General features: G+C 40.0%; 1 protein-coding gene across 2 annotated transcripts; it reads left to right on the top strand.

Moving 5' to 3' along the window:
- Positions 1-6,093: 6,093 nt before the first annotated feature.
- On the top strand, positions 6,094-9,062 carry FGFBP1 (fibroblast growth factor binding protein 1). 2 transcript variants are annotated; one of them, XM_084517969.1, is made up of 2 exons: positions 6,094-6,177; positions 7,399-9,062. In XM_084517969.1, exon 2 carries the CDS (start codon positions 7,420-7,422, stop codon positions 8,134-8,136), a length of 717 nt encoding a protein of 238 aa, XP_084374095.1. In that variant the 5' UTR covers positions 6,094-6,177; positions 7,399-7,419; the 3' UTR covers positions 8,137-9,062. The 2 variants fall into 2 exon arrangements, with proteins under 2 accessions (XP_084374095.1, XP_084374094.1); XM_084517968.1 differs by having other exon boundaries at positions 7,396-9,062.
- Positions 9,063-14,580: the final 5,518 nt, after the last annotated feature.

The raw sequence follows: 14,580 nt of genomic DNA, 5'->3' as shown, positions 1-14,580 counted from the left end.
ATTGGTTTGTCTTTGAATTGTCTCAAAGGAAAACTTTCTTGAAGTTCAGTTCAACATACATTTATAGTAAAATAATGGAGAGCAGGCACCTCAGCTTTTACTATCCTTTTTTGAATTTGGGCAGCCTCCTCCTGACAAAACTAAAAGTATCTGTCAACTCCATTTGGCAGCAAACTATTCCATCCTATGTGTGCATGTGGTTCTCAGAATTTTCCTCCATGTTATCTGATGAAATTTCCTCAACATCTCTGAAGCACATTCCTAACAGCCATGCTCCATCCTTGGCATCCTTGGCTCAAATTCATCAAAACCATTTATATTTTTTCAAACAGCCACCCTAGCCTAAGAGATAAAGCAATTCTCTGTGGATCTGAAAACAAACTCACCCTTCTCTCACTGTGCATGAGTTCATGTGAACACTCAGTGGGTAGTTGGTGACCAGCACTGGTGGCCAGGGGTGAGCTGGGAGCCCATGGGGGCCAGGCTGAAGAGAAACAGCACCTTGGCAGTAATGAATTTCAGGATACTTTAATCAAAATCTTGCCAAGATGACGCAGCAAATAAACAGAGACTAACCCTGTTTAAAATGGTAGTGGGAACCTTTGTGTGAATGTATGCTGTGCTGTTTTGCTATAAAAGAACTTTGCCTTTTAGTGTTGCAAGGTGCTCTGCTTTTATTGTCTTATAATTATTATACAACTCTCATACAGTTTCTGCTGTTCTCTCAGTAACTTAAAGCTAACATTTGTTTGAATCAGCTAGTTTTTGTTTATTCATCATTTGGGTTTTATGATATCAGTTTTCACCAGGATGTTCCTCTTCCGATTAAGATTTTAGTTTGAGCCAGTTTGTGAAATAATTGGGCACTGTTGCACCAAAGAGTGAATCTAAGCCTTTTTATATAGTTATTTTACTAATAGGAATTTAACTCTAGGTGAGAAGTGGATGAAAATTATTGTTAGCTGATGAGTTTGCTTCTGCTTCCTTTCAAATAGTTACGCCTCCATGTAAAATAGTGAGCAGATCTCAAAGCACTGAAGCTGTCAATGTGTTTGTGATGAAATAGTATCTTCCAGAGGTGTGCCAATAAGCTGTGGATTATTCCGACCTGTTGGGCATGGACGGTGAAATGCAAAAAAGCTGTCATTGATGCCACTGCCTGTGTGACAACTTTCTTGCTGCTATGTAAGAGAGCTTCAGTGTTTAGGGCTGCTGTCTTCCTGTCTTTTGTAGATACTACATTCACATAATGAAAAAGGAAGTAAAGTTATACCTGAATTTTTTCAGCTGGGAATGGAAGTGAGGAGCCAGAGAGCAACCCACCATCATGCTGAACGGGATATTGCACTTGGAGGTATGGGTATGATTGTCACATTTGTTAACATACTGAGTCTTTCAGCAGATATTTTCAGCAATATGATGTACCCCTACAGGCTGTGAATGATGAAATGTCATTAATAAACTGTGCAGGAGCAGACTAGTCTGTTTTAATTATAGTAAGAAGTGCGTGTTCATAACTTGTGTGCCTATACACTGAAACTCTCTGATTTACATGTATTGATGGTGTTCCTTTACTCAAAGGGAAAACCTTGAATGCTAGTCACATAAAAAGATAAAATTAAAAATAAGTAATAAAAAATAATAGTAATAATAATAAAACCACTGAAAGTAACTGCAGCTTACCATCATCCACATGGTCAGGTTGGTAATTTTTAAAAGAACTCTAGCCTGTAGAGTGCTTAATGTCATTCTTTCTTCAGGTCATGCACAAAATATATACTCACTTCTAGTCTATATTTAAAAGCGTGAAGTGAGGTTTGTAATACACATGCCTGATCCCGTCCTTTTAACAAAGTTTGCAACGTACTGCAGGGAACTGCTGCGGGGCACATTGTGCCAGGTGACACAGTTTTCAAGGAAGCCTGTGCACTAAAAGGAAAGTTGTGACAAAGGGATTGATCCTTCAGATGTCCCTTGAGCACCATTGAAATAAATTATTCCTTTTATATCCTTGGAACATTACCTGGTGCTGTGAGTCACTCTCCATCACCAGAATTGCTTCAATGCTGCCGAACCATACTCACAAGCATTAATTTGAAGTGTAAGCAACTGTTCCCTTGCTGAATCTATTTTAATTCATTCTGTCTGAGCATTTGCATGGAGAACAAAATCCTAGTGCCCACAAGTGTGACTGGCAAATAGCTAATATTCTGTATCAGGTAGATGCGATACATCTAAATATAGCTAATAATTATAGCTGTATTTTCACATGGTCAAGGAAATTCATCAACTATTTACTGTTTGTAAGCAACCTTTTATTCTTTGGGGAAAAGTGTCTCTATATGAGCAGGAGCCTCACAATGGTACACAGATGACACCACAAGCAAATTGCACTTTGCAATTAATGCACCAGCACAAATAACAAATGGTTTAAACAATAACAATTTCTTATGTAAGACCTGTATTTATTTGTGGATAATATATGAGCAATGTTAGGACTAAATAGAAAATACTGTGCATCTTCCAAGCCTATGAATCACAATCAAGAATATGGATAAAACCTTTTTGCTTGAACAGCAGAAAGACACCAGCTAGATTTAATCCTATCAGTTCTAATGAAAATAAAATGCTGATTAACTACCCTGATTCTCAGTCAAAAAGGCAGCAGGGATACAAGTGGTTGAAGATTCTTCAATATAAAACTCACATTGGGATTTCAGCATCCACAATTGTAGTTTTCAGTTACTGCTTTTATTTCCTACTACTGCCAAATGTTTTATGTGCCCGTCTTTTGATTTTAGTAAGTAAACAGGTACCCATAAATCTGACCTTGGCAAATCAGCTGTTCAGATTTGCCATATGTTGCATGGATCGAGCAGTTTTCCAGTTATTAGTCTGCACTGTTTGTTCCATGGCAGAACTGTGCTTGCAGCTTACAAGCAAACAGCATTTCAGCTCAGCAGAGGGCAAGATAAAGACATACTTTAAAATGTGCATGGATGAAAGAAAAAAATACTTTCATTGAAAATCATGTTGCAAACAAGTTTTTTAGCAGGTTTTTTTATTGTTGTTGTTGTTGACAGTTAGGTGCTGATTAAGCATAATTAATTAGGAAATGAAAATCCTATTTTAATTTTGTGTACTTTCTTTTCCTGATGAAAGCCGAGGAAATCAAATATTCTGATCACCTGAAAGTGGTGATGAGGCAGCTCCCAGCAGGATAACTGGGGTGAAATGTGAGTAGATACTACATGGTCAGGTAAGTTAAAGCAGCCATAAAACACCAGTCCATGCCTAATTTAAAAAGTAAAGAGCAATATTCTGGGGACATATCAATGAAACTGGAGGGTATCCAGGCCAGCCTCCACAGAATGAGGCTACATTTCATGCACCACAATAAATAAATCTTCTTTTACTGGGATTTTGAAATCATCTAAGCAGGTTAGGCAAGAAGTCCATCTGTCCAGGACAGATCATCTCGAAGATGTAATCACCCATATCAACAAGCACTTGGCTGCAAAACTATCTAAAGACATTTCCCCATGCTGGAGGAGCAAACGTGTCCAGAATGCCATGACCTCAGGGAGGGAATATTAAAGCAGCAGAAAGGCAAATGTGCCTCTGCCCAGCCTTTTCTCTCCCCATCTTCCCCATTATTTATGAAGCAGGAAGATATGTACCATCAACAATGGGGCAGCTAACAATGACTGACAATTTGGCTAGGCAAAAACTGTCAAAATAGGCAGTTTTCAAAGTGACGAGTGGTGGAAGGCTCCAGTATTTTCAATACATTGTGATTAGTTTCTCCAGTAAACAATATTTTATGAATATCAGAAAAAAAATGATAATGATATTGTAACATCATGTACAAGATTAAGCATCATATTTCCTTTCCAGGTAAGGAACATCTGGTGGACAGGCGTTTCCTGATAGACATCTCAGAGAAAGCCTGTGGCAGAGCCAGAGCAGGAAAGCATAATTCCTCATTTTAACAGTGCCTGAGCTTCCTTACATACTTCTTTGTAACATTCCTCTCCTCTGTCTATAGAAGTTGTTTAGCCAAAGTAGATTCAGACAACTATTTTAGATACATCCTAATTATACCATTGCTCTTAAGGACGAAGGTAGGCAATACCTTTGGAAGAAACAGAAAGAACATCTCCAGTATTGATTACATTTCACATTGTTTTCCAGGTTCTCATGAAGGGAGAGAGAGAAATGAAGGAAGGAGAGGCTGGAGGCAGAGATTAGAAACAAAGAAACTAGAAAGAAGTTAAAAACTGAGGCCATATCTGTCATGTCAGATCATTCAAAGAAATGGATTTGCTGATAAGGGCATAGAGATTGCAGGCTTCAAAGGTTAATGCTTTATTGGTTTGTTTTGTGGTTTATTTTTGGTGATATGCCCAAACCAGCTCCTGAATCTGTCACCCAAAAATCAATTTGTACTGTGCTTACACAAGGCAATGGAGCATGATAAAGACATACCTGAATTCATGCCAGAACCTGAGGTAGTGTATGTAGCCACTTTGGCTTGATGCTGTCCCTTGAGTAGTTAGCCCTGGTTTGGGCACTTGGCCACACTAATGCAGCTGCACTGTTTGATGATCCAAGCTAAAGCCTGCAGACACTACTGTGCATGCTGTGTGGTGTCAGTTTGGGACTCCTGAGCAGGATAGTCCCACCCTGTCTTCTCTCCTACATTATCTTTGTTCTCTGATTCCCATCCAATCTGGCTTGCTGTCAAATATCTTCTGATCTCCGAGTCACCCCTGCCCCCATTCATTAGCCCTTGGCAGTGCTAATCACAAATCTTCCACATTTAGTGGACTTTGCAAATAGTTTCATACCACCTCATGCCAGTCAAAGGAGCACACAGCAGGTCCAGTGCCTCAACTTGATGAGAAGCACCCCAGGGAGCTGAACATATACAGAAGGCTCAGCAGATAGTTGTGGCACACAGGTCAGACCCTTAGTATTTCAAGTACATGAATCCTCTTCCCCACTTTTCTGTCACTCACACATTGCAGAGCTACCCATTTTCTTCCTTTTTTGGCTTCTGATTTTTTTTTTTTTTTCCAGAATATGAACAGTCTCCTCATTGCCAGACCAGCTCAGACAACGCCGTCCCTATAGCTTAGTCCCTTTGTCTCATTCTATTTGTACCCTACGGGAGAGCTGAAGAGTAAGACCTGCTTATCTTACACCAGTTTCTACTTTCACCTCTTCTGGCATCCCACCTTTTAGTCTTGGAACTATTTCCACAGCATACATAACAAATGTCAATGCTTGCTACTCTATCCATTCTTTAAGGGAAGCCAATTCCCAGTTTTGAATGCATATTTATACGGATTTGTATATTTGCCTAATATTCGCTTTTTCACTGTCATATTCATTTTCAAATTAATATATTAGACATGATCCAATAATGAAATTTCATCAATAACCTATTTCTTTGCATACAGAAATGCTGGCAGAGAGAGAAGCATGTGGATCAGTGCTGTGCAATTGGTCCCAGCTCTCAGACCCCATAACAGTCACTGAGGGAGTTTCAATCAGTTTCTGAACTTCATGCTAATGATCATCTTGCTATGATGAATGCTGTACTTAATGGAGAATAGTTACTTATTTTAAAACATTCCCCAATACTTTGTGTGTCTGTGACAGTAGGTAATGAAATGTTCTAAAAACAACTTTGAAGTGCTTTGTGGAATGATTTTCATTTTGCAAAGACTCACCAAACACTGCTACCCAAATTCTGCTAAGCACAGTGGAAGTGCAACTCATTGAGGGTGTTGCAGGATACATCTCTCAATGCCTGGGAAAAGCTTTTTTAGAGAAGCTCATGATCTAATAAAGTTCTTATCGTTGTGCATGAAAAGGGAAGGACTTGGCTAAAGTAACATCTAATTTACGCAAACACACCTTGTCACCCCACCATAGCTGATTTTTGTGTGTGCTGAGAATGAGAACTGGCATTTTTCCAAGGAGGTGTGTCAGAGGTAAACGAACAAGGCACTGAAGTATCCTATTGTGTTGTAATAGTCTTGCTGGAGACCTGAAGGTGTGTCTCTGCCTTTATAAATACCACACTGCTTTTACAAGTAGCTCCAATCCTTCTGAGAGAGACAGGTTGCATCTTGAGTTATATTTGGCTAGCTCCACATCCTGTGCAAGGTATGTCTTTTAGTTATCTTGCTTTTGCTCTGTTCCACTTACAACAGAAAGTTATTGTCATGTCAGTATTTATATTAATCTTATTAGCTGCCATATTTCCGACAGAACTGTAAATACCACATTTCATGCAATGAAAATCTCTGCATGTATAATAAGGCATGAACCAAGTCAGGTAGGAACTATGCAAAAATGGGAGCTGCTTCTATACTGCTGCCTATGTGTTCTAGATTAATACACATATGTAACTAAAGGTATTTGCAGAGAGTTGAATGTTGAAATAAGTTCCTTCTAACATGCCTGCACATGGATTTCTGCTTTCTAACATGATTACAGAAATGTCTGTGATGGAAACATCTGAACAGTACATTTGGGGATCCAATCCACTAAATGTGGCATTTAAACCCTCTACTATTATGGTATGCTCTGCCAGAGCTTTGATCCTGACAGCTGCTTTATACAGAGAAACACCTACAGAAATAAATATACTCTGTGCCCAGTAGCTTTAGACACAGCCAAGTATACTGCAGGTGCTTTCAAAAGTAAAAAGTAGTTCTGTTTGTTTAACAGTCAAGGCAGTAAAGAATGCAGCTGAAGTTGCTTCTTGGGTGTATGAAAAAGCTACTTTTTTCTTTTTCAATAAAAAACTTAAATGCTGGCATAACTAGTGAATTAAGTCAATTTGAAGGACGCCTAGGAAATAATTATGCTCAACTTAAAACACATGGTTTCCTTTCTATTTGGCACATTTTTGAAGAAAAGCCAAAGGTTGAAGTCAAAATCGTTTATGTGACATTCACAACATAGGAGATCATGGGCACAAGAACTGCTTTATACGGTATAACATAAGATCTGAGACTGACAAGTCCCCTGGTCAAATTTGTTCTGTGACTGCAGGAGGGACTTTAGGGTACCTCAGTCACTGGGTAGGGGCATGTCCTGGGAAAGAGTCTCTTCTGTTCCACACTGTTTAGGTAATTACGAAATTGGATCAGAAGGACATACCCCATAGCCAGCTATGTTTCTCAAAAAATATATATAATTGTTATAGAAACCAAGTATCAAGCACACAAAGGGCAGAGGATCTTGTCAGTAACATCATTTTCATAGGTATCAAGGAGCAGTGCAATAGCACGTCTGAAATACTGCATGCATTTGACATACGGAGTCCAGTATAAAGTGAAAATATTTTAATACTTGTATGCTTTTCTGTTTTGAAAGCAGATAACAGGCAAAACAGAAACCATGAGAATCAAAAACTTTGGACTTCTTTGTGTGTTGATTCTGGTCTCCCAGATGCTACTAACCACCTGTGAAAGACAGAAGGAAAGAAAAAAGGGAAGACAAGGCATAGAAAACGGTGGAAAAAAACAGACTGAATCAAACCAAGAGAAAGAAAAAGGGCGGAAGCCAAAAGGAGGAAAAGCATCTCCTAAAGGCAAATTTAAAACCAAAGAAAATGCTGAGTGCACCTGGGCAGTGACCAGCATGGATGCTGCTACCATACGAGTCGAGTGCACGAGCAGTGACAGCAAGTTCTGGTGTGAGTTCTCTGGAGACCCTTCCACCTGTCCACACTACGCAGCAAACCAGAAATCCTACTGGAAGCAAGTCTCCCGATCCTTAAAGAAGCAGAAGCAGATCTGTCAGGACCCCAGAAGCATCCTCAAATCCAAAGTGTGCAGGAAAGGCCCACAAAGTGCTCACCTCATACTGACACGCTCAAGCCTCCTCGCATCAGTGGGTCCTGCAAAAGGGGATGCAACCCACCACAAAAAAGAAGTGGCACAGGTCCCAGCTGCTGCCTCTGAGCCTGGAAAACAGCTAGAGCACAGCTCCCAAGACTGTGTCGAAGACGTCGATTACATTGATCAGAAGAAGGTGGCTGAGGAATACTGTCCAGAGAGTCTGCTTTCCTTCTGCAACTTTTTTATAACAATGGTGCAAGACAAAAAATGCTGAGGACATGTTTGTAAAGCCCTGTGTCATGAAATTCTTATCTCAACTAAGCGACTGCAAACTCATCCACATCTTACACTTATGTAATATAGTGTATATAGGAAAAAAAGTCACACAGCTGTATATTTATATATTTTTCTGATTTTGTTTTTACACAGCAGACTACACTTGGCATAGTTGAAGATGTATAGACTTTATTTGAACACACATTTCTACACAAGTGTTACCAATAGATGTTACGTACTCTGCACAGAGGTGTCTCAATAGTCTCTTTGCCCCTTTTTGAGCTGTGCTAGCCAAAGGGCTGAATTCAGTGCTATGCACTTCTTGGTTATGTACTATACTTTTAACCTAAAAATTATTAAGTAAAATAAACTTCAAAATGTATTCAAAATATTCTCTCTCTCTCTGTATTTAACTAGATTTTTCTATAAATGCTAAGCTTTTATCAAAGACTGACCATTCACAGGATCTAGGCAGTCTCGCCTATGAAGCAGTTTTAACAAAACTGCAGAGTTGCAGAATTCAGCTTTCTCAGCCAGAGCATGCAACATTTTGATCTGAGGGAAATACATCATCAGCAGGTTTTCATCAATGTGATAATGATGGGCAGCAAGATTTCCAGATTTTCATTATTTTACAAAGCTTCAGCTTTCCAATCTCATCAAGGGATGTCAGAATACTTTGCAAACTTCAATCCTCTCATTTCTCCTGTAGTATGAAGCACATTTTACTCTTTTTAGTGTAGGTAAACTGAGACATAGAGACAAAATGGCTTGTCCAAGTTTGTATGCATGCCCAGGACTGGACTCCTTCCTCAAGCAGCTAAAACACTTATGCTCAGCGCTGCCTGTACTTTCTTTTGAAGTTCCATTGTCTGTTCTCTTTATGTACAGACAACACCAATAAATACTTTTCCTTGTGTTAGACTTCATCTGTATTAAAAAATAATAATAATCCAACCTCTGAAAGTAAGAACAGAGATTTTAGAAAATAATGATGATCCTTGGTAATATTTGAAACTTCAGCTGGAAGAAATGTAATATGCAAGTTTTTATATGTTTAATATGCCTCGCTTTTCCAGTGGCACTGGTCTAGGAAGGATAATCTGCCACAGTGATCCACCTGAAGAAACGTGAGCTTTCATGAAATATGATTTCCCTGATCATTGCTAGCAAATCAAAATAGTATTTCTGTCTCTTGAGAAAATATAGTCTCTTCCCTTCTGTAATTACCTCACTGCTGCCTCCTGGGTTGACCTCAACCTTTAAAGAACATTCGTAAGATGGGTAGTTATGAGTAACTTTTTGTTTAAATCAAAATGTCTGGGGAGGACATTTTAATGTTACTCAGACTTGTTGCTGCAGTAATAGAGGCCCAGGCTGTTATTTAGCATCAGTTAGTTTTTTCTTTACAATGAAAAATTAACTTAGCAAAAATATTTAAATTCAGATGGGAGGATTCCTCAATAGGAGAGTAAAGGAAAGTGCTACTAAACACACAGCTTTTCATTTTTAGCTTGCTAGTAGGGACTGTGCCTTCTCACATAGGGTTGAAATGATTTTGGTGGGATCAGGAAGAAGGCATGGTACTGGCTTTGGCATTAGCCAGTGTTTTAAAGAGGACTTCTGGTTTTCTGGAGGCTCATGTAAGTATGTCATATTATATTAATTTACTTTTTTTTTTTTTGCTAGTTAAGATACAGCTAGTGGCAAACTAATCTCTGTGACTAATGTCTCAAATGTAGGATGCTGCTGTTAGTCAGGCAAACTGTAGTCTCAGAAGCGTTCAACAGATCCCTCTTACTGGATTTCCAGCTCCTGCATGCCCTATGGATACAGTGGGTGTTACCAGTGTAAGCTCTGTCAGACTGATGCCCACAGCAAAGCCAAATTCCAGTAAAGGGGCATTAGCACTAACTCCTGAGCAGGCTGGAAGACACAGCCAACCTGGTACTGAGAAGGGCAGAAACACAGCTATCGGTTTCTTATTAATGTAGATCTGTAGGCAAGAGGTTTCAGCTTCTAGAGACCTTGTGTTTTGGCCTACACCACTTTGCATTGGGAGAATGCTGAGATAAGAAGGTCAGAAGATGCAGAGGAAGGATGAGCACACCTATGGCTCAAGCAATCATATGCTGTAGCAATTAGTTATGAACATCTAACATGATCTCCAGACTCCTATATATTAGTCCCAGATCACAACCAGAGTACTAGACAAGGCCAGATTAAAAGGCTTAATTGTTACAGACATTTTGGAAAATGCTGAATCCCAGCTGCCATTAGCTGCTGGAGTACTAATGTGAGTAGTTGGTTGCCTGATATGTGATCCGCCCCTCTGCACTGCCAGGAGGCACTGCTCTCCTCTCTGTGGCTGCTGGCAGCCACACACAAGGAGCCAGTGACATATCCCAGAGCAAATTCCAACCGGGGATTCCAGAGCTGTGAGTTGCATCGCTGCGTGCAGGACTGTCAGCACCCAGAGCTATCTTTGGGACCTGCACTTTCTTTGTCAGGGATGTATTACATTTCTTCATCTGTGTCCTTTTTTTTTTTTTTTTTTTTTTTTTTTTTTCCAGGACTGACTTTTATCTTCATACGCGCCTCTTTCCAAGAGGAAAATGCCCAATCTTAGTATTTCCAGGATACATTTCAGCTGCCATGTATGGGGTTGTTCCAGCATCCTACAAGGACAGTGTGGAGCACCAGGGAAGAGTTCACCATGTGAGAGTGAACATATCAAAACTGTCTCAATCAAAGGACTGGATTTTTAGAATTCCTTGTACATGTAGGTTGTTCATTAGAAGGGCACGTCTAAGAAACTTCAGGGAGTTTCCCTGTTTTTGCAGCGTAGAATGCTAATACATTTGGTAATCCCTTTAGATTATGGATCATTTTTAGGTGGATACAAGCCCTACATACTCCTACAGACTCTCAAACTCTCACCAAATTTCAGAGAAGCTAAAAACTGTTAAATGAAGAAGAGAGAAAATTTTCAAAGTTAAATATTTTTCTGAAGTTAGTTGTCACTCAGTGACTCTTATCTAGAAAATTTTATTCTCTGTATTCACTAGGAAGTGGGGAAGTATTTTTAGTGTCTAACAAACAGCTCTGGCAATGTACTGTAACTTAAGAATCTGTAAAATTTTGGCTCCTTTAATTTTATTATTATCATTTTTTTATTCTTCTATTATTTTCTGTAGTACGGCTTCCACTCACTTTCACACATAATTTCATCCTAATGAGTTTCCGTTTCTTTTGCAACCTCCTTTATTCGTTTACCACGTTGGCAGCAGTACAGATTGCACATCTAATCTCTTGTGTTGCATGACTGCTTGTAGGAGAACAGAGCCCAGTGACTCAACCTTCTTGCTTCCAAGAGGGCCCTGCCCTCCTCTTTCCCCGAGGGCGCCAATGAGTACCCACCACCTGATATCACCTCACCTGCATTTGGCCAACCGTTGCAGAGGCTGAATGTTCAGACACGACACATTTTACACGGCTGTGCTCAAGCCATGTAGACATAGTTGAACCTAGATAAAAAATTCCACTCCCTTTTCCACCTTTACCTTATTTTTTTTTTTTCTGATGCTGCCCTGAGCAAGGCAGCTCAATACTTGTTGGTAGCTGCTGCACCTCAGCCATGCCTGTGCCTGGATTTTGTTCCATTTCTATATAATATATTGTGTGTTCCTCTAGGCTACCTCCAAGAGTGACACCAATTTTTTAGCACACTGGGGCTCAATCAAATGGGAAAACCCAGCTTTGAGGCCATTCCAGCCCAATCTCATCACTAGGGCAGTGGTACTCTCTCATCCCTTGCTGGAGCACACATGGCTTCTTGCCCACTAGCACCACAGATGATCAAACAAATCCTACAGATCTCAATACCACCCTAGGTACTCCTGTGTTTTAATGTCTTTGAGTTTCTTTCTGCTCCCTCCCTTGAAACAGCAGGGGAACTTTGAACTGAACTTGCAGTCATCACATCCCTTCAAAGAACTAGAGAGAAGTCAGAGTACAAGAAGCCTGGCAGGGTTCAGACACTAAACACGGAGCAGAAGTCAGAGTACAAGAACCCTGGCAGGGTTTCAGTTATTAGACTGTGGACACATGGTGGTTTTAAAAGGACATTTTAGTCCATCTTCTGAAGTTCCTTACTGGTTCCCCTTGAAATAGCTGTTTTAAGACAAAGTGATAAGGAAGAAGTGGAAAAACCATGAGGACTTCCCACCAGGCTGCAGCCACCTGGCTGCCTGAGTCACTGATCATACCTGGCACCATGTAGAAACGATAAACTTAATTAATCTGAGGCTCCCTGGGACCATGGAAGTCTGACACTGATTTCCAGGCAACAAACATACACATCAAAGGGATTTGGTTATATAATGAGAGGCTGCAACATGTCCAAAACTGCCTGTGAGCATGCACATATAAGCACTTGGTGGTGCTTCGTGTATGCCAGGGGAGGGGAGCACTGCTCCAGTCAGCCAGTGTTTGATGTTAAAATGGATCTTAAAATCCAGGAATTACAGTGTTATCTGTAACAGTAATGTATTCTCTATATCCGTAATATGTGCACTAATTATATGTACTAAGTGTGCTTAGATAACAGGATATTTTTTAAATAACATGAGCTACCTTTGCATGTGTTGCCTAAAGGTGATGTGGTTTCCAGAGTCACTCCAGAGGTGGTGTGATTCCCTGGAAAGCCTTGGACTGCTTTTTACTCCACGGTGGCTGAATCCCAACAGATACATGTGCTGTGGCAGCTCTGTTCCTATTCCTTGTTCTGAAGAGCCCTATAAAGGACAACTGCAGTTCTCTGCAGTACAAGCTTCCCGCAATGTTGTGCCTTGTCTCATACGTCTCTGGGCATGAGCATGGGCTTTGTTCTGTACGTGTGGCAGCCTACAGACCTCAGTGTCCTACAGGGAGGACTCCAGCTAAGCGTTGATCTCAGAGATTCTGCAATCCTCACGTACATTTGCAAGCACAGACGTGAGCTAAAGAGGCCAGTTTGTGGGCAGAGAAAAGCTGGGGCATTAAGGGATATTGGTTTGTGTATGACTTCAGATTGTCTCAGAAACAATCCTTGAGCTCACTAGGGGTTGCATGTGTTGCTGCAGACAGGGTGTTTGGGTTAAAAGAACCCCATTTGTGTTAACAATCAGACTGCTGGCTGTACGGGGGTGTCTGAGCTCCCAGGTCACTGTCACTATAAGAGGGAAGATGTTAGTTGACAGTGTCCTGGCCAGAGTCCAGCTAGGTAACTCCACTCTGCTGTCCAAACCCTTCTTAGAGTTTCAATCCAGTGCAGCTTTGGCAATATGCAGTGAGAGACTCTGGGCCATGGAACTGGAGCAGTATTAATAGAAATGGCATGTGGAAACTTGATGTGGTTTTTCAAAGTAAAAAGAAAAAAATATGTGTACAAAAGAAATGCTAAGAAATGATCACATGAGATTCTGGAGGAGTGGTGCTTAGTAATGAATAAAGTTATAATTCATGGGAAAAAAATATGGTAATTTATGTCTATTTTGATTTCAGCATACTACTGTATTTTATTCACAGTATAGTGGACAGTCGTTAAAAAAAAATAAATAAATAAAATCCCATAAATAAAAGAAAGAAAAAAAAAGAGAAGACCTATTTTAGACAGTAATGTTATCATCAGAAGTAAACCAAAATGTTGTCATGGTTTTACAAACAATTCTTAGACTTTGAACATGTAGTTTTTCCTTATCCAGATGGAGTATGTTTCCAAGAAAAGCTGGCAAAGTTTAGCTGAATGCCACTGCTATCAAATGTAATATTTCTTTCTTGACTTTATGAGCCTACCCCATATCGTCATTCAAGTAGCAACTAGTTTTACAGGCTTTTGTGGGAATGAAAGAACCAAAGAAGACCTGTCATATACCAGGATCACTCCAGAAGAATATCACATGAATTCATGTCTGTTTCTTCTCTAAGAAGAACACGTGAAATATGCCAGGAATATATGGAAAAAGAAAAATTGTATTACAGCAAGTTTAGTTAGGGTTGGTGAGTCATCACAAGCTCCTGAACTTCAATAGCTTTTTGAGCCTTTCTCCCTAAAAACTGTAGACAATCAATTTTCCTAACTTTTTGGTACCTATTATTGCAGTACTGAGGTTAACTTAATACCTTGATTTAGGTTTTTAGTAGTAGATGTTGATACAGGATCATGCTTGCATGGCTCTTCTGATTTTGCCCCTTGCTTGCACCTGTAGCTTAGTTCTGGCAAGGGTATAGCTGACATTTCCAGTACTTAGTATACTGTCTTCAGTCTTTGGAAGCAGCACGAGATTTACTTAGAGATGAAAAGTGACTCACATTCCTATGGAGCACCAGTCTTCACATAACCCTTCCTATCTCTAGCCAAATGAGTGTTGAATTTGGCTTCTCCTTTGCATTTGAAAACATT

This window comes from Aythya ferina (genome assembly GCF_964211825.1).
Source record: "Aythya ferina genome assembly, chromosome: 4".
Taxonomy (NCBI): Eukaryota; Metazoa; Chordata; class Aves; order Anseriformes; family Anatidae; genus Aythya; species Aythya ferina.
The sequence above is the reverse complement of the archived record's forward strand: the minus strand, read 5'-3'. Positions and strand labels throughout refer to the sequence as shown.

Coding starts and splice junctions, on each gene's coding strand:
- FGFBP1 (XM_084517969.1), top strand. CDS start 7,420: ATGAGAATCAAAAACTTTGGACTTCTTTGTGTGTTGATTCTGGTCTCC.